At 40.8% G+C, this 20,336-nt stretch overlaps 3 protein-coding genes and 1 long non-coding RNA gene across 4 annotated transcripts in view; 2 read left to right on the top strand and 2 right to left on the bottom strand.

Moving 5' to 3' along the window:
* LOC146961523 (uncharacterized) overlaps positions 1-4,780 on the bottom strand; it is a 32,990-nt gene extending 28,210 nt beyond the window's left edge. Inside the window, exon 1 of the long non-coding RNA XR_015035265.1 lies at positions 4,668-4,780. This is a non-coding gene — a long non-coding RNA (uncharacterized LOC146961523). The remainder of the gene's footprint in view (positions 1-4,667) is intronic.
* Positions 69-9,583, top strand: rhag (Rh associated glycoprotein). The gene is made up of 10 exons (XM_085771504.1): positions 69-369; positions 4,698-4,881; positions 4,998-5,148; positions 5,271-5,418; positions 6,164-6,330; positions 6,438-6,575; positions 6,972-7,093; positions 7,298-7,371; positions 7,721-7,794; positions 8,021-9,583. The coding sequence occupies exons 1-10, from the start codon at positions 177-179 to the stop codon at positions 8,093-8,095; spliced, it is 1,326 nt and encodes a 441-aa protein (XP_085627630.1). The 5' UTR covers positions 69-176; the 3' UTR covers positions 8,096-9,583.
* A 2,603-nt stretch (positions 9,584-12,186) lies between these two features.
* On the top strand, positions 12,187-14,631 carry LOC146961521 (uncharacterized). Its single transcript, XM_085771709.1, has 6 exons — positions 12,187-12,238; positions 12,351-12,512; positions 12,718-12,779; positions 12,866-12,961; positions 13,266-13,355; positions 13,483-14,631. The coding sequence occupies exons 1-6, from the start codon at positions 12,187-12,189 to the stop codon at positions 13,531-13,533; spliced, it is 513 nt and encodes a 170-aa protein (XP_085627835.1). The 3' UTR covers positions 13,534-14,631.
* A 732-nt stretch (positions 14,632-15,363) lies between these two features.
* Positions 15,364-19,788, bottom strand: rd3 (retinal degeneration 3, GUCY2D regulator). Its single transcript, XM_085770800.1, has 2 exons — positions 19,463-19,788; positions 15,364-16,182 (listed from the first exon to the last, which is right to left on the bottom strand). The coding sequence occupies exons 1-2, from the start codon at positions 19,750-19,752 to the stop codon at positions 15,819-15,821; spliced, it is 654 nt and encodes a 217-aa protein (XP_085626926.1). The 5' UTR covers positions 19,753-19,788; the 3' UTR covers positions 15,364-15,818.
* Between the last annotated feature and the right edge of the window lie 548 nt (positions 19,789-20,336).

The raw sequence follows: 20,336 nt of genomic DNA, 5'->3' as shown, positions 1-20,336 counted from the left end.
CCCTGTCATTGGTCACCATGAAACCTGCATCAGTTTAAAACCAGACACCAGTTTCTTCCCTCCTCTTCACACAGCACAACCCCTGAAAAACAGACCAGAGTCAGTCAGTGAGCGTGTGTGTGTGTGTGCGCGTGTGTCACACTGTGTGAGAGAGATAACCAGGGTTTGGTCTCGGGATGCCTGCGTACGCTACCAACATGAGGTTCAAGTTCCCCATCGTGGCCTTGGTTTTGGAGATTGTCACCATCATACTGTTTGCTGTGTTTGCGGTCTACGATGACGGCAAAGGTGGTCACGGGCATGGTGACTCACACAGCAATGACACCCACCATGAAGCGGAAGAGAAGAAACCTCTGGATCTCTACCCAAGTAAGTCTATGTGGGGGCTGCACGCTGAGGGATGCTCTGCAGCTGGATGTCTCAATGTTACTTTGACAAGTTTGGAAATGATGGATTATCAAATTTGTATCTAACGGCTCTAATATATTACGTTTGTCGCAGTTTTGTGGTTAAACCTCTTTCTAATAATATCCAGAAAAGCTTTGAGAGGCCAGGTTGTATTAAAAAAGGAGTAAATCTATAAATATTCCATAAGTTTTGAAGTCTTGTTGAGTGAACTGAAAAAAAGTCTCCTTTCTTAATTGGAATAATGTGAATTCTGTTTTAAGAGTGTCATTTTCTAATTACCTGCAAACAGAAATAGAATAATTTGGAGGCTGTTTCTAGAGCAGGTCTGCTAAATGCAATAACAGGAGTCATGGGGTCACATTCTCGTCCGACACAAAGTCCATTCACATGCATGCAGCTGTGGAGTCAAGAGGATCCTGCAGGGAAAAAGTGTCAAGTCTCATGCAGTGGGGGCCACATGTGATTTACATTAATGTCCTTAAAACGCAGATAAAGAGAGCCAAGACAGATGGTCAGTGGAGCAGACAAAATGCTATTTGAGTTATGCGCTGCATTCACACAGGATTCGTTTTCTAGGTGCTTTTGTTTCAAGGGGATATTTAGGGCAGTTTAACTATCTTGATTCAGAGTGGCCGCTGTAATATCAGCTTTTCTTTCACTGTGTGATCGTCTGGTCATGATTGGGCGGGGCAGGTGTGACCCATGGAGATTAGCTTAACAGTGAATGTACAGTAAGGTTGAAGGATATCTTTCACTTTATATGGCATGTTTTAACCACATACATCGTTTGATAAACAGTGCTAAAATTTAAAGATCTAGACTATAATACGCTCTGCTCTGAAAGACAAAATGTGAATGAAATCGTTTTTCTAAAGGTCGATCTTGCTTCATCAAAAAGTGTTAACATTAAACAGTTTCCTTTTGCTCTTGTTAAAGAAACAAAAGAAAGGCCAGCAGCACTCGTGTCCTTCTCATTGTCTTTTATTTCATACTGCGTCGGCGCTTAGCACAGACCGGTTTCGACACTGAGGAAGACGTTGTCGAAACCGGTCTGTGCTAAGCGCCGACGCAGTATGAAATAAAAGACAATGAGAAGGACACGAGTGCTGCTGGCCTTTCTTTTGTTTCTTTAAGTTGATCTTTTGGCCGTGCACCTCTTTAGTTTGTTCCTGAGAGTTTTGTTGGAGAGTGCGTGTTTTTCTTTGTCTTTGACTTTTGCTCTTGTTGAAATATCCAAAGCCAAAAAAAACATGCAAATATTGTGTAGTTTCAACATCACACTGGGTCATGATTTGATCTAAATTAGTTGTTATATAATATGTTAAACTTGGACTTGAAGGTGAAAACTTACAGTAATGATTCTGCACAGCAACAGTCAAACATGCAAGTAAAATAACAATCCACATTTAGAGCAGAGGGAGACTTTAAGAATAGATTTATCCACAGTAGATAAATCTGCCGTTACGAAATGTTAAGCATCTAAAAAATAAACCTCATTGTGGCACAACATGCTCAGTTAACTATTCCAATTATGCAGAATCAGCTGAAGCCATGGACATTAAAAGTGCAGAGAGATCCACAATCCAACGCATACCAGACGTCCGTAATTGTAGTTTCAAAGCAAGATAAATAAACAGAGAAATGACGGCTGGAGCAAGAAAAAAGCTGCAAAGTTTATCTGTACAGTAGATTTATCTTAATAAGGAGCTCAATTGCAGAATGAAAACATCAAAGATCAAAGGCGAGGAAATTGGTTGCTCCAGCATTTAAAAAGAAAGAAAGAAGAAAATCCGTTTTTTTTTCTTTGCACTGGTTGCATCACTCCTCTGCACTACAGCAGGTCCTGAGGAGATTCTTCCCTCTCTTGTCTTGGCTCACCCCGCTCTTCACAAGATTACTAAGCGTTGACTTAGATCTGGGCGTGGTGCCAGCCACCGTGGCAGCTCGCCAACTTTACCTCCTCCCCATCCTCAATCTGCTGTTCACTCGAAGCCCCTACTACAAGGGGAAGCGAGTCTGAGTCACCCAACTGAGGAGGGGGAGTCAAGTGTAAGCTGAGGGGCCGCACACAGGTTCTCTTCACAACAGCTCCACGCAGGTGAAATCAGACATTTACAAGTCGAAAAATGTTGATACTGTTACGCTCCATTGAACAATGACACAACAAGAGGAAACTTGCAGATCTTTAGCTTCACTGATGCTTCTAAAGTCACTGAAAGTCGCTCTGTGCAACAATACTTGGCCCCAATCTCCCTTTATTAGTGAAAACGAGTGAAGAATTGATATTAAATTGTTGTATTAGTTTCTTTTCTTCTTCTTTTTTTTTCTTTTTAAGCAGTGGTAAGTATTAGGTTGACAATGTGAAATATGACTTTAATCCTTTCTGAATATGGAATGTCAGTCCTCTGGATGAGCCATGATGGATCATTGTTCTTTCCCTTATTATGTTATTTACAATGAATTCAACTGAATCAGTTTACACTGGTGACAATCAATCCTACACAAAATAAATAAATAATAGTGGCCATAAAACTCAGAGTGAACATATTTGAACTGTTGATAATCAAGTATCATTTATCTTAAAACACATAATCATAATTCAAATGTTCCATCTCTGGGTTTGGCCTCACTAAAGCAGATGTAGGTGTTTTTTTTCTTCTCCCATGTGTTAAAAATGTGCCGACACACTGTATATGTAAATACTGTAGACAAAAATAGATGTGGATGAATTTAATCTCCCTCATTAGTTCATCTTTGCAAAGCTGCTCCACTTTTATAAAAACAGGTGCTCATGTTATCGTCTGTGTGTTATGATAATGTTCTCAGAGGCAGACAAACAGAAATATCTCCCAGTCTGATATGTTGGCATCATGTAGCTTCATGTGTGTCTGCTGCTCTCTTCACTTCTACTGCAGCTATGTAACATTCATTTTGTTTATTGGGACTAATGTTAGGATCTCTTTTATGGCCACAAATAAAAAACAAACACACAAACATATCCTCTCATAATAACAAAATGTGTAATTGCTACTGTACAAGTGTCCAAAAATTGGATGTTAAATGTTATTTAATGGAATAGTTCTGGGAAATAGGATTATTTGCTTCCAAAGTAATAGATAAGAAGATACTGATACCACTCCTTTAACTGTAAGGTAAATATAAAGCTATAGAAAATAGCCACTTGCAATAATACTGAAAACAAAATGTGTACCAGTGCCTCTAATGTTTGCTAATAAACACTAATAAAGATATCGATTCTGAGAGCAAAGTAACATTTACTACTAAAAAAAAGCACCGGTTTGCGCTGTCTGATGTGAACAGGCCTCAAACCTGTTGACGTTCTGCCTCCCACCATGTGTGTTTCACCCTTGGACCCAAAAGTGCAGAGCTGATTTCAAGGTTAAGAAAACAAATAGGACGAGCACTGGTCAGTCATTGCGCAAAGTAAACCATGAAAAGTAAAGTACTGCCCAGAACTAATTTTGTGAAGGTTCTTCTGTGTACTGATCTAACCTTACGCTTATTCATGTACTTTCCCAAACTATTCTACAGAGCAGCAGTAAAGATCAGTCTTCTCAAAGGTGAAACATGTCCTGTCTAGACGGCAGCTAGCTCAATAATGTTCATTGTGAACTACGGAAATGAAGCCCATTGTTCCCCAGCTTGTGCCTATCTCCACCTTAATGCATTTTCCATATGAGGGTCTCATCATATTAACCTTAAAGGCCATTTCCTGTCACGAAGACGACTCTTGTGTGTTCTCAGAGCTGAGAATTCAGATACTGAAATACGGCGTATAATCCAAACCGATTCCCGACCCCAAGCGTGTTTGTCGCTCTAACAGCTGAGACTAATAGATAAGGGGTTTGACATGCGTCACCTCCCGCGAGTTTTGACTTATCAAAATCATATGCACTTAATAGACAGAGCTCAAGGGACCCGCTCTAGACAGAAACAGCGGGAGCATTTTTCCCAGACTGCCATTAATAGTGTGACTGATTTGCCTTTTCCAGCTCACAGGTCATGGTTGACAATGCAGCTCCTGTGTCGAGCCCAGAAACGGCTCGATAAATCATTTAAACTACAAAGTGCAGAGGAAACCACCATGAGCAGAACAGTCGTAGTAGCAGATGGCTGATTTCTAATTGAAGGCAGCGTTTTTATTAATCTGATTCAATTTCACGTCCACATTTAACCGAGGCCCTCGTAACAAAGTAGGACCCTGTGGTCGTGTGGTCGAATAAGCGAAGTGAACTGACCTTCCCCTCTGTCTCTCTCGTGTCAACCAGTGTTTCAGGACGTCCACGTCATGATCTTCATCGGCTTCGGCTTCCTGATGACCTTCCTCAAGAGATACGGCTTCAGCAGCGTGGGCGTCAACCTGCTCCTGGCTGCCTTCGGCCTGCAGTGGGGCCTCCTCATGCAGGGCATCTGGCACATGGACGACGGCAAGATCAAAATCAGCATCTTCAAGTAACGACCCTCCGTGACATGTCTTCGCATTTCTGTGCTCCACCTCTTCCCCCCCTCCTCTAATTATCCTCCAGTTTCTGTTCCCCTAATGATGTATTTCCTTCCGTCTCCTGCAGGATAATCAATGCAGACTTCAGCACAGCTACAGTCCTGATCTCGTTTGGAGCCGTTCTGGGTAAAACCAGCCCCGTGCAGCTCCTCATCATGACCGTACTGGAGATCACCATCTTCTCCATCAACGAGCACCTGGTTGCAAATGTTCTGATGGTAGCTCCGCAATGACACGTGCATGTGTTGATGAGCTAGATGCATTCACTGTATGAACTGAACTATGTCGTATACTCACAGATATGACTGAAGTTATTGTGGTTTTTACTCTCTTTCTACAGGCCAATGACGTCGGAGCGTCCATGATCATCCACGCTTATGGAGCCTACTTCGGCCTGGCAGTGGCCCGAGTGCTTTACAGACCAGGTTTAAGAAACGGACATGAGAACGACGGATCTGTTTATCACTCTGATATGTTTGCAATGATTGGTGAGAGCCTGTTACACTTTACACCGATTCAATCTGATCAATGATCCATTTAAAACAGTGATGTGTTTTACACTGCCCGTCCAAAAAGAAAAGTCACCACTTGGATTTAACTAGAGCCTCCCATTGGATAATTACTGTATGGATTATTATGTTTCAGCTGGCAACAACTTATTTAACCCTTAAACAACCATGTTGGAAGACACATCCTGTGGTCATAGAAAGGTGTTAATCTGTTTCAGAAGGGTCAAATTATTGGCTTCTAAGGAGATTGCTGAGACTAAAATTGGGTTAAGAACTGTCCAACGCACTGGAAGGATAGTGGAGAACCATTATCTTGGAGGAAGAAATGTGATCCAATGTGACCACAGAGTCCAGACCTTAACCACAGTGAGAATCTTTGAAAAATAAATGCAGCTCTGGACGGAAATACATGTTGTGACACTGCAGAAGCTTATTGAAACGATGCCACAGTGAATGCATGCAGTAATTAAAGCTAAAGGCGGTGCAACGAAATATTAGAGTGTGTGACTTTTTTTTTGGACGGGCAGTGTATGAAGCTATAATTTTCCCTCGCTGGTCTCCTGCACATATAAGACGTATGCCACCTAGTGGACACAAGTAGCCGTGCAGCATGGACACTGATGAAGCCATACTGATCTCAGCTGTACTCTTATTGTTATTAACACTTAAACGGAGAGTATCTAACTTGCTGTGTCTTCTTTTTATCACTTTTTTTTCTCGACAGGAACCGTCTTCCTGTGGATGTTCTGGCCCAGTTTTAACTCGGCCATCGCTGACCCAGGCTACACACAGCTCACCGCAGTGATCAACACCTACCTCTCCCTGGCCGCCTGTGTGATGTCCGCCTACGCCGTCTCCAGCCTCGTGGAGCACAAGGGGAAACTGGACATGGTCGGACAACTTTCCCTTTAAAACATTCACAGTCAATGCTACCTTCCAAGAGCTGATAAATAACTTATAAGGTTACATACTTGTATTTATATCTCCACGCTGTGTAGGTGCACATTCAAAACGCCACTCTGGCCGGTGGCGTTGCTGTGGGAACATGTGCCGACATGAACATTGAGCCATTCGGGGCCATGCTGATTGGATTAGTGGCTGGCATCGTCTCCACCCTTGGCTTCAAGTTCCTAACGGTGAGTTAAAAACACAAAGCAAAGGTGAAAAATAAGAAAAAAAGGCATCAATTTTGAGTGTGTTAAATAATCATTAATGCATGAATGGTAGAAACTTTGATTGAGAACCCACTGTTCCCAAAGTTTGAGTAATTTCTAAGAAATAAAAAAATCTGCTTTACAAATATGAGCATTTTCTAGCTGTACTGAATGTTAAACATTAAACATCTCTGGGTCACAACAAGAAATGAACAACTGAAAACATCTAAACGGAAGCTGAGAATATGAATCAATAATCCAGATAATAAAGAGTTGCAAACCACTTGATGCTTTAAAAATTTTTAAAAAGTGCGTATTTCACCTTTCAAAAAGGCAGTCATTTGTTGACTACTTGATGCCTCTTTTCCTTCTCTGCAGCCCATCCTGGCATCCAACCTGGGCATCCAGGATACCTGCGGTGTCCACAATCTGCACGGCATGCCCGGCATCCTGGGTGGATTGGCTGGTATTGTGGCCTGTGCATTGGGGAAGAAAGAGGGGTAAGGGTCATGTTCCTTTACATCTAGTTGTGTATAATCCCAGAGATAACGATGACCTGGATTAATGAGAGTATCCATAGACATCTACCTGTGTAATATACACACACATGATATAACTGTATTGCAGCTTTTTGCAATAAGCTGCAAACAACAGTTTCCAGCTCTCACCATCCTGTCTCTCCTCCTCCTCCTTCTCATCTTCAGCGGTAACGCTGCCATGCAAGCTGCTGCCTTGGCTTCATCCCTCGGGTTCGCTCTGGTTGGAGGTTTTCTTACAGGTGGGTGGAGATGAAAATGAAATCAAGAATGTGACACATAACAGTTAAACTGAACTGAATTGAATAAACTTTATTAATCCTGAAGGAAATCCTTGATGCCAGCAGCCAATGTATACATTCATTCAAACAACACGACAATAAATAGGCAGAATAAATAAACAGACAAACTGTACCTTTAAAAATATCTAAAAATGCTTGCTAATAATAACACTGATGACTAAAAAGGTGCTAATGAGTGTATAAAAATAAAGTGCATACCTTTGTGACTCGATGGGAAAGGGCAACATTAACATAATTGTCCAAAAGGGCAACATCTGAAATAATCAAACAATTCATTTTCTGCTTCCAGGTTTTATAATGAAGCTGCCGATCTGGGGACAGCCTCCAGACCAGAACTGCTTTGACGACTCTATTTACTGGGAGGTGAGAAATCCCACTGCTCATAAACACCACATCTATTTTCAGGAGACAGATGTAGCAGCTTGATCTTTCAATGGTTTTTTGGGGGGGATCATATCAGGCAGGCTGACATTATTTCGATGTTCTAGTATCAGTGGATAGGCTATAGTCAAATGCTTGTACACTTGTGTTTATTTTGGTCTGTTTCATCATGCTACAGATAAATAATTTTTAATCGTATGCTTTCCAGGTTCCTGAGGAGGAGGACGAGAACGAGGAGAGCTTGGCTCATGCTGATCATTCAAAGAACAAAGCAGAAGCTTAAATATCATCCACTCAGCTCAAAAACTGAGGAGTACAGCATTATTAATTAGCTACACAATGAGCACATGTATCAAATTATCAGTTCAATTAACAGGATTAAAAATGGCGGAGTTACTGTACTCAACAACACAAAAACTTTAGTCAGTTTTGAGACTGTTTTGTGAGCAAAGATGTCTTCATGTAGGGTATTTAACTTCTGACATGGATGTCATTAATCTCATTTACACACAAAAAAAAACACTTAAGATTTTGAAAAGACAACAACAATCTTCAGGGATTTTCTTTTTACACTGAAACTTTTGATTAATTATCTAAACAGTCGTGGGCCACAGCAGTTTTGTAGTGTCACTGCTAAACACAACTACTACTTCTATAAGCTTTTTCTTTATGTAATTTTATCTTATAAAAAAAAAAAAAGCATGTCCCAAGATATAAGCATAGTGTGTATTTTGCTTCATACATTCTTTTATATTTCTGCACACTTGGCGTTAAGCATTTCTGCTGAGGCTTTAGGTCAAAGAGAAGACTTCAACTCGGCTTTGATCTGCTGCTTCACGTTACCTCACTGGAGCCCAGTCCTTCAACTCCAAGAGGAGTCAGAGTCAGACTGTGGGAAACCAGCAACGTGGCTCTGACCTGGGCAGGGATAGTCGCATGATATTCTTGTAACTAATGAACCTCCGCTTGCCTTATCTCCTGTTGTTTCTAAAGAGTTTTTTTTTTTTTCTGTCTACCTGAGGGGCAGCTGTACAACTTCTTTTAAAGCTGTGCATTCAGAGCCGTGCATTTAGCATTAGACTGGTTGTCATTGGGGTAAGCTAAGGTTTATATGTTTTTGTTTCTTTTCTTTTCTTTTTTTTTTTACTATTTACATCAAATGTATTCTTACATGTACATAAAGTTTAGTTCTTAGATGGATTGACACGGTCAGTTTTATCAAGGCCCTGCAAAGTCTTGAAAAAGGAGCAACTGGTACTGAACTGAACACATTTCAGACATCTTTAAGGCAATATGAATTTTTTACACACTGACATATAAGACAGGGCCGGCATTTTATCAGGTGCAAATGTAATTTTTTTCATTCTCAAAATCCATTTCCACCCTAATGTTACACTATTATACAGTTGGTCTATTTTCAGTTTCTATCATCTTTCTGCAGGGGAGTGAGCATTAGACTTTATATGTCACTCCTGCAACAAACCTCCTGTGTGAATGAAGAGATTAGAGCTCTCTATGTCTTCTCAAACAAAGTGCATGGTGTTGTAGGGCTGCAGGACAGAAATTTTGTGTGTTAAACATCAAAGCATAGGACTGTGGGGCTGGATAAAACTGACTACACACAGCATTTATCAATATTTTTGAATTGTCAAATGGATTTATGATGCCCAGGACACAGAAACGCATCAAGATGTTTGTATTTTTATACAGCGGGCTTATGCTCCTATTTGTATAATATACTAATACTGTCATAATAAATATGTTTTTGTACCAATGTTTATGTGTGATGTAATGGAAGTATTTGTGTCCGCATCAGGGATGTCACGATTACTTGTTTTCACAATTAATCGTGGTATTAAACGTCATAATTAATTAATCGTAAAGATTCCTAAATACCGTCACTTTCCAAAAAGATGATGTTGGAACCGTATCGGCAGATGTGCGCAAAAATAAAGGTAAATGCACAGATACTGGTCCGTTTAACTAACTGGAAGGAATTTAAATGTTAGCATGTCATTTTTTATTTAAAAAAAAAAGCAAAACAAAACAAAAAACGATTAAAATAAACGTAAACATTTGGTATACTAGATGGCAATTTATGACCTGAATATTTCAAACATTTCCCCTGGGGATTAAGAATTGGTTATATATTAATAGCCTAGATACTTGAAATATTTTGTGTAAACAATCAGTTATGTAAGTAGGCCTATATTTGGGCTATATTGGATTTTTACACATCCATGGTCTTTAAAAGAAATTGATTATTGCATATAATCGTCATAATTGTAATACCGTGATTATTTCTCAGACAATAATCGTAGGCTACCAAGAAAATCTATAATCGTGAAATCCCTAGTCCACATCAGTAACAATACAATCAATTGCCGATTTTTACAATCTAGACCTTATTCCTAGCATAAAATACGATAATTTACTCACCCAGATAACTTTGATGTCATTACAAGTCGTTCTGAGCCTGGGCACCGGAATGCAGCCTCCAAATAACACATTATATGCCGCGAAACTCGTTCATTTCATCAATATTTTATTACCATAGCTAGTGCTAATTCCTCTGAGCCCGGAGTTACCTGTTATCAACATCCGGGGTCTGTACTTGACCTACTAACATCTGACCTGGATGATATCATCTCTGAGCATTTGTCAAGCAGTAAAAAGTAAGGTTAAATCTTCTAAATATAACTCTGAGTGATATAAAGTCATTTTGAGGCAGAAAATCCCTCTCACTGCAACATCAGGAGCTGGAATCAATGTTCACTGGTGCAGTTTCCTTGGTTACCGCTGGAGGCGCTGTCGCGGTTCTCTGCCGTTTCTTTTCTTCCGTTTCACTCCCATGTTGTTTTGAACGTTGCCAGCCGCGGTGCATTATGGGATACAAAATGTCTCCTCAGAGAAGGAGCTAATGCTGGACTTTACAAGGGATAACCGGGAGTAAAAGACACATTTTCGCTCCTTTTCTCAGCGGGTGTAAAGTCAATATATATGTGATATTTAAAGTGTATTCCACCGAAGTCATGGTGAGTACAGAAGCTGTTGTTCTAGCGGTACAGCGGGTTTTCTTTTAACATCTTCAAGCCCATGTTAGCTCGTATCGCCGCTACTGACGCGTTGAACACAGTGAATGGAGAGTTTCTGTATAAACAACACTACGTATTTTTCTTTTAACTTGGGATATGTGTTGTGAACGGTAAGGTGCAGCCTTGATGTGTCTGACTTTAATAGCTGTCGTTTTTTTTCTAGCAGCATTGACAAGATTTCAGTCGCATTGACATCGATGGTGTAACTATCCATGATATCCAATGATTGATTGATTGACCTGTCGTTTTGCTCACATTGATCATGCTAGATTATTAATCACTCTTCAAACAAAACATCTGTTTTGTGTACCACCTAGTCAACGAAAGCGGAGTGCAGGGTGTCCAGCTCCACCTCCAGGACAGACGAGAGGAGGAGATCGACCAGCAGAGGCAAGACGACCTGACACAGTGAAACACTAAACCAGGGGTGTCAAACTCATTTTAGATCAGGGGACACATACTGTACAGACTAAATTTGATCCCACATGGGCTGAAGAAGTAAAATAAAAAACCATAATAACCTATAAATAATGAGGACACTACATTGTTTACCCTCTGTTTTAGTCCAAAGAAGGACAAGTTTAGTATTAAGATTTTTACAGTCAATGAACTATCCTTTTACCAAACAGTATAAACAGTTTTGAAATTTCTTGAGAAAAATGTGTGCAATTTTAACAATATTATGCTTTTTCCATCCTCTATGTAACTTTCACACATGGCAAATTCATAATACTCTGGCGGCCCACATGTTTGACACAGTGAACCAACCCTTAACATCTGGCATTAGACGACTAGTGTCCACCAGTGTTTCTATGTAGTAATCTATGTATATTGTAATATGGTTAGACAGTCATTGACTTAATAACTGATGGCTGCATAAATTCAACTGTTCACATCTAGGTCATATTGGATCAAATTTCTTTTGTGAATGAGCATTAAAAAGGCAATTTATAGGGCTCCATACTCCCCCTAAATGTTTTGGGTTTTTTTAACACTGGATAAACGTGGAAGGGGCAACTAAAAGTATCAGGAATCTGTCATTACAGGTGTCAGGCCAATGTGTATGAGGATCATGAATGAAAAGGAAATGTGAATATTTGCTTTGCAAGTCGATTTACAGTGTGAACCCCTAACTTTTCTGTTTGTGCTCCTAAAATCTTAAGTTAGGGAACACTGCTCCAAGTAAAAAAAAAAAGTTAGTCTGGAGCCCTGAATAAAAGAACCATAGTAGTATGTTTTCTGTCTGATATAAAACCTAAAAGAGTCACTTCATATGCTTATGGTGTGTTACTTCCAAACACTGTCAGTCAAGGTAAATTTAACTAGATACAGTAACATGGCTTATATGAATTTTTAGTGTCATGTATCATACAGTCTGAACATTTGTACTTTGGTCTCTCTTTACGATGTCTCTTTTATTGTTTGTTTGTTTTTGTTTTTTAGGGCACGAAAAAAGGAAACGGAAGCGCAGCCGAAGTAGATCTTCCTCATCGTCTTCTTCAAGTTCATCATCATCCTCTTCATCGTCCTCATCATCGTCTTCTTCGTCAGGTTCATCACACTCATCCAGCAGCAGCAGCAGAAGTAGCTCTAGCAGCAGCAACGGTAAGTGTAGATGTAAAGTCTGTAATTTATCTATCATGAACAGAATTTGTAGTTTGTTCAGTTTTCCTACGTTTTTTTTTTTTTGTTCTTCGTTTTATTTTTTATTCAGTGCTTTGTAAATGTAAGTTGTATGTGTGTATTGTCATCATATCGTTGCCAAGTACATGGGAGGGTTTGACTCATTGTTTTTTGTTGTTGTTTTTAGACTCCCGCAGTAAATCCAGAAAACAGTCCAAGAAAAGGAAAAAGGAGAAACAACCCAAAAAAGTAATTTTCTACACATTAGATTTGATTAGTTCCCTCGGGTTTTTCCACAGAAAACTGAGTGTGACTTGTTTTGTATTCTGAACCAGAAAGGGAAGAAAGAGAAGCGACATACCGGTAAACGTAAAAAAGACAAGAAGGCAAAAGGAGGAGAAGACAACTCGGGACCTGTACAGATCTCCAAGGTAACAAAGGAATTGACTAATGAGCAATCTGTTCAGTTCATCACATCCTCATTAGAGAATAAATGTTTTTTTTTCCATTCACAGGATTTTATTCTTCTACCTATGTATATGGATATGTTGTGTAATACTTGGACAAAAATGTGCTCATACGTACATACAACCTTTAGATCCAAGTAATTCTTCTATATTTTCCCCTTTAAATTGATAAGTCTGATTATTGCAGGGTAATTATGTCACTTTCTCAGTGTTATTTAAATTTGTTTATGTTGTAGTTCCTCTAAACTTACTTTTGTTTCTCTTGCAGTACTTGAAGGACAGGAAAAAAGGCAAATACAGCATGATTTCAGGGAAGAAGATAAAGATGAAAGTAAAAAAGTCAAAGAAAGACAAACAGGTAATCTCACCTCTTTGCTGTTGAGTAATCAGATGAACGTGCTTTTTATTTCTTTATTGAGTGGATTTTTCTCCTTTGGTTCACATCTCTGTTTTTGTGTTGTTTGTTTTTTTCATATTTGTTCCAGCGGGATAAAAATCGAGCAGAGCTCCTTGAGTTCTTAAACTCAACTCTGTGATGCAACTGTGGACGCCAGTAGCGGTGGTCGGGCTCGTCAGCAGAACTCAGGAAACAACAACTCAGCCTTGAGGACGAGACGACGAATACGACTTGAACGACCCCACGGGCAGCGCTGAGCCAGACGGAGGGATCGAGCTGTTATCTCTGGTGGTAAAGTGAGATGCTGCTGTCCAGTTTCCCATGATTCTTAAGTTTTTTTTACTCCGATAGCTTTCGTGACATGAGAAGAGTTAATGTTGAACAGTGTGTTTAGATCATATGAAGAAAACTTGTCATTAGACGGCAGCGGCGGCGCCAGTGTTGAAAGTGGGTAAACTGTCGGCCGTCGGTGTCTCAACTTTGCTTGTGGTTTGCTCGTACGGCCTCCACCTTTAAAAGAGTTCTCCACCGATCTGAGGGAGAGATTTGGGAGTGTTATGCTACGTAGCTGTGCGGAGACGACCAGAGATCTGTGTGAGCTCACGTCTCTCAAATTTTCAAAATTCACGTAACATGACTTGAGGACATTTATCAGATTTCAAACTGCTGCTTCTTTGACTTCCACACATGCAGATGCAGCACAACTCCCCAAAGACCCGTCAGCAGACTTCCATGTGTAACTAAAATCGGTGAAGTTCTACTTTAAAGTGCCACGTATATTTTTTTACCTGCTGCGTCGATCCTTCACGTCGGCTTCTCTTCATTTAGTGCTGTCCACTCCTCTTGTAAATAATCAGCCCGTTGTGTCTCCACAGTAAAAACTTGGCTGTGAGAACCACAGTGTTTGTACCAATACCTTAGTTTTTATTGTGTATACAATTTGTTTAAAATTGAAATCGACTTTTCATTGTGTTTAGTAGTTGCTGTACCACCAACTCATTCACATTCATTCCCCGAATTTCTGTAAATTTTGTTATGAATCTTGTTTCAACATCAGTTATTTTAATAAACTGAAAATACAAAACAGAGTTACTGTTATCCCCCTGTATCGAAATCAGTCCAAAAAGCTTTATGTGGATGATGGAATAATAAACCCTGTTGCGTACTGTTGAAATTTGATGTGTGACAAAACAGAAAAGAAACGGCAATAAACTGCTGGGAAGAATTGACTTTGAAATGTTTCACTCAGAGCGACCTCGTCTTTTCCAGCGATGTTTCATGATGTGCCTTCTTTTGTGGCCGCCCGTCTTTCACATGAACACGAAGGGAAAGCTTTTTGTGTTTGCCGACCTTGGATGAAGAATTGCTGTGCTGCAGAGTCCTTGTGCAAAGCGCAGAGAGCATGACTCACTCTCTGAATGACATTAATGTGAACATTGATTATTACCTACAGGTTGTTTTAAAGGAATAGTTCGCCAAAAAATGAAATTCAGTCATTATTGACTCACCCTCATGCTGATGAATACTCCGGAGTAGTTTTTTATTCCTTATATGAGAGTCAATAGCGCCCAACACAAAAAGCTTGTAATCTTCCTCCTTACTGCTCGTCCGCTGCAGTCCAAGTGTCCTGAAGGGATATAGTCCAGAGTTTACTCGAAACAAAGTCATTTAGGACATTTTTACAGCCTAAACCGTCCTGTATTGCGCTGTGACGTTCACACGCGTCCCAGACAAATTCAATACAGTACTGTTTAGGCTGTAAAAATGTCCTAAATGACGTTGTTTCGAGTAAACTCTGGACTCTTGGATTGCAGCAGAGGAGCAGTAAGGAGGAATATTATGAGGTTTTTGTGTAGTTTTATGGACCTTTTTATGTGGGGCACTATTGACTCTCATATAATATCTGCAGATGCACTTTGAGGAATAAAAAACTACTCTGGAGTATTCATCAGCATGAGGGTGAGTCAGTAATGAGTAAAAGGGTAACACCGGTACAGAAATCTCACGCAAAACATTCTGTCAAAAAAAGATCTTTCACCTCTCGAGGAAATCTGCAAAGTCATTTTCTCTTTTAAGTTACATCAATATCCCTACAGTAAATAGCACTCGGTGCTTAGATGCTGAATCTCTAGAAAACATAAAAAGGCATCGCTGCAAGAGGAGATCATCTCAATCAGAGCTGAAACTGAAGATTAATGTTGTCGAGGTACGTCAGATCTGAGAAAAACCTGGCACTGCCCTTTCAGATGGAAAGATGGAAGTAAACAGATCTAATGCTGAGTGGTCTCACACTGAAAGAGAAGGAGGACGATGATGGGATTCATCCTCCTTCGTCAGGTGCAAAGTGGACGTACGGCAGCAGCAGCAGCAGCAGCAGAGTCCTGAGGATCAGCATCCGTTCCACAAATGTCTCAAATGTCCACATCAGACGACCTTACTGCTGTTGGCTCCTTTGTATCTGAAGTCGGGCATGCTCCACACCCTCTGCGACCGCTCCTCCCTCTCCATCCCTTTCTCCACGTCCGCCGACACCGTCTTGAGGTCGCTCAGCCCCGCCCCCTCGGCCGCCGAGGTCAGACCCACGGTGCTGCCGAAGGGGTTGATCCTGATGCGGGACTTGAAGTTGATGAGGGACATGCTCATGGCACGCTTGTTGTTCCACTGGCGGGCGAGGCGCTGCGTCTCCTGCTCCTCCTTCAGGTTGTCCAGCGCCTCCAGGAGGACGGAGCGGAACAGCCCCGACACCTCCTGCGCCTCGGGCTCGTTGGCCTGCATCACCTCCCTCAACCTGAGAGAGACACGGTGAGTGGGACAGTTGTTGATTTTGTTGTTGTACATTTCTCCAGTTTTTTCCCAATAAATTGACTTTAAAGGGATAGTTCAACATTTTGGCAAATTGGCCCATTGCCATAATCCCTATAGTTTTAGGAGTAGGTTCGTTACCTTTAATTGTCGGTGCAAGCAATTTTTAGAACGGCGGAGCAGAGCCGTGAGCTGCTCAGAGCTACGCTACGGAGGCTAATGGGATTTCTTGCTTTCCCTCATCAAATACACAATCCAACAACTCCAAGTACACAGTACTGAGTTGTGACCTGCACATTCACCACGCTATGAGATAATAACAGAACGTTGCGAGACAAAGTTGTTTTAGAGGCAAATTCATGCAAAACCACTGATTTTCGGCAAGCAGTCTCTGCATTTGCCAAGGAAACCAAGAAATCCCATTAGCCTCTGTAGAGTAGCTCTGAGCAACTAACGGCTCTGCTCCACCGTTTTAAAAATAGCTCGCACCGACAATTAAAGGTAACAAACCTACTGCTAAAACTATAGGGATTATGGCAATGGGCCAATTTGCCAAGATGTTGAACTATCCCTTTAAAACAGTTTTCTTTTCACATTGGGCTTGATTTGAAACAATATTTTTTAGTGTATCAAATGACAGTGTAGGTGTTAGCAACGAACCATGAGACAATTTAACTTCTTTACAGAGGGTTACATCTTATTTGTCAACCACCTGGCTCACTCTTTCCTGCTTTAAGTGACTGTCCCTGCTCCCACAATCCCTAATAGTACTGATCTCATAAACCTAAATTATCAAAACATTTGCATAGTAAAGCCTCTTTAAAATGTGATAAACTGAGAGTGAGTCTTTTGGCTTTTTTGCTTGTATACGGTTTATTTTGTTTTGCTTTGAATAGGGAATGATGAAGTAGTGAATAAGGGGTGGGAACTAAAAAGCTCGGCTTCCTCCTGCTCCTTTTCAAGCATACGTGATTTGAATATTGGTCTTGTTTTTTGGGACACTGTGACGCGTGTTATTTATTTTTTGCATGCCTTTTATTTTCTCTAATATAGAATAATCAATCAATCAAAAAAAATCAGTACAACATCAGGGCCTCGAGTGTTTTATTGCCCTTACGGCGGTCCTACCAGCAGGACCATCACACTCCTGCTAACCCCCAATTACTGCTCCTCCTAACAAGAGGCGCTGAAGCCCTAACAAGCCTTTAAATAGACGTCTGCTTGAGGAGCTGCTTCACAGTAAGTGCCTCCAGTCAAGTCAAGTAATGATTTGCCTCCTTTCTTCACCTTAGGCCACAGAGACAAAGCACACTGGCATTGAAGGGAGAAATTATGTTGTGTGGGTCACATTTGGAGCATGAATTATATTTATTAAGGTGCATTTACCATTGTCATTGTTAATGTTGGACTACGAAGTAAAAAGGATATGTCTTTATCAATGAGAATGGAAATGAACATTTTTAAAAGGGCAATTTAAAACAATCACTATGCAATTGTGAAAATGTAGTCGCTTTGATAAAGATAATACACTTCAATGGCCAAGCATTACACTTTGAATGTAAATGACAAGCAAAACAAAGACCAACACAAGGGTCACAGTTCTGTTATGAGCAAACTCAAGGAGACGATGGGATGTTGTTAAAAGCTCAAGAAAAAGCAAATATTTCTATTTACATATTTTTGACTTAAAATAAAAGATATATTTATTCATTTCTGAAAGTATTACTCAGAAGGATGAGCAGGCAATTTGTGGAAGGTAATGAGTTTCAGAGTAAAGAACAGGATGGTCTGACATTTGGGAAAAACCCAAAGTGTCTCCTCTCAGAGGAAGCACCAGTTAATGACGAGGACTTCACCTTCATGCAGCTGATTAAAATGTCAACAACATGCTCCACTTAGCCCCTGTTGTGTGTCTGTGTGTGACTTCCACACACACAGTGTTTAGCTCCTCACTTTTAACCAACATTAACACCTCTCCAACTGCTCCTTACCCCACCCAAAAAAAAAACTGTGAAACTCTAACAAGACACCTGAGACCTCGGCGGCTTTCTGTGAACAGATGCTCAAACAAGCTCAGTGCTGCAGATTAAAGGGACCAGAGCTTTACAGAGACAGACAGCTTGGTCATTTGATCAGTTAGTCAAAGTGAAACTGTCTTGAACAGATTTTTATTGTTCCTTTGTTAATCAGCGTAAGATTTACTAAGTCTGAGTGCAGTGGGTTTTGCCTCCCAATCCCCATTCAATGCCTTTACCCACCGACCTACTGTGTCTGGGTGGATGTGGTGAATCCTTCAGAGATGGGAGACAGTGGTAGCCTCTCCATCGTGCATTACACACAACCCAGACCAAACCCAGGAAAGTCAGCCACCGTCCTTAGCAATAATAAACTCTTCTAAAGTCAAATGACCACATAACCCTGAATAGGATTCAAACCCACAGCCAACTAAAGTCAATGGCATTACCTACTGACCCATCCAGCTACATGTGATGAGCCAGCCATCGGCCTAAGCTGGTGGGTGGTTGAGCCTCCCGCCAGTCTTTCATTTCACACACAAATGTAACTCCTTAAAGGGATAGTTCAACATTTTGGCAAATTGGCCCATTGCCATAATCCCTATAGTCTTAGGTGCACATTCACCACGCTATGAGATAATAACTGAACGATACGAGACAGAGTTGTTTTTGAGGTAAATTCATGCAAAAACGCAGATGCGTGTTCCCATCGGGGGCAGTTTTTCGGCAAGCAGTCTCTGCATTTACCTCGAAAACAACTCTGTCTTGTCACGTTCCATTATTATCTCATAGCGTGATGAATGTGCAGGTCACAACTTGTCCACCAGAGTGTTTTGGAGTTATTGGATTGTGTATTTGATGAGTTTGATGAGGGAAACCAAGAAATCCCATTAGCCTCTGTAGCGTAGCTCTCAGCAGCTCGCGGCTCTGCTCCGCCGTTCTAAAAATAGCTTGCACTAACAATTAAAGGAAACGAACCTACTCCTAAAACTACTGTATAGGGATTATGGTAATGGGCCAATATCCAATAGCCAAATATTATTAGGCTATTGGATAATTTTACCTCTTTGAACCTTGAACTCACTGGGGCCCAAATCAAACACTGGTTTATTCGCACAAGCCAGAAAATGTGGGAACCTGTAGTTTTATGTGAACAAAATGCATCATATTTCATTTAAGGATGGCGTCACGTTACGCTCTAGTTCTTGCAGCATTTGTCTGTATTTTTGTGTCATGTCAGTGTCTCCTTACTTCAGTATGACCAGGCCGCAGCAGGACGGCGGCACCTTGGCGCACAGGTCCTCCAGGCCGAGCCGCTCCCCGGTGCTGATGCTGTAGGAGGAGCGAGGCGTGTTGGCCAGCCAGCTGTAGTCCACGCCGGTCTTGAGGCGCCGGTACTCGTTCTCCCGCTCCCTCTGCTGCCGCTCGGCCTCCTTCTGCTGCCAGCTGAACTCCAGCATCAGGGTGTCGGTGACCACGTCGGCCGGGTCGCGCCGCGGGCTCCGGTAGTACGGCTCGTTCCAGCTGAACCAGGAGGCCATGGCCCTGTCCTCCCTCACGGCGCCCTGCTGAGAGGGAGACAAGGCATCACAGTGAGATCACAATGACCGGCTGTTGAAATGTTTGCTCAGATTTACTCATCAGAATGAGCTACTTTCTTTTCAATTAAGTCACTGCACTCTAAAAGTGAAATCTTAAAATTGTTGGCCTAACAACATTTTTTCAGTTAACTAAACAGAAAATATTTTATTATGTTGGAAATTACAAAAAACAATTTATTTCGACTATCTTTTTCAAGTTTTCAAGTTAAAGTTGGTCACATTTAACAACTTAACTTGGCAAAACTCAAGACTTTAAGTTATTTCAACTACTTTATAAGTTACCTCAACAAAAGATCATTTGTTCACCTACTTTTATGTCTATTTCTTCAAAACTTAAGGATTTGACTTATATTAACAAAAACATTCCACTGATATCTGCTTTAAGGATTTTAGTTCAGACTCAAAATTCAAAAATCTACCGCAGCCAGTTACTTTGAATTTTGGAGTTTTATGAGCTTTTTTATTTGTATGGTTTTGGTGTGGATGATGAAGGGTGAGTGCACACTGCTTTTTTTGTTCTCGTT

This window comes from Trachurus japonicus, chromosome 24 (assembly GCF_045865225.1).
Source record: "Trachurus japonicus isolate A0001 chromosome 24, Traja_1.0".
In the NCBI taxonomy this organism is placed as follows: Eukaryota; Metazoa; Chordata; class Actinopteri; order Carangiformes; family Carangidae; genus Trachurus; species Trachurus japonicus.
This window is presented reverse-complemented; position numbering and strand designations above follow the sequence as displayed.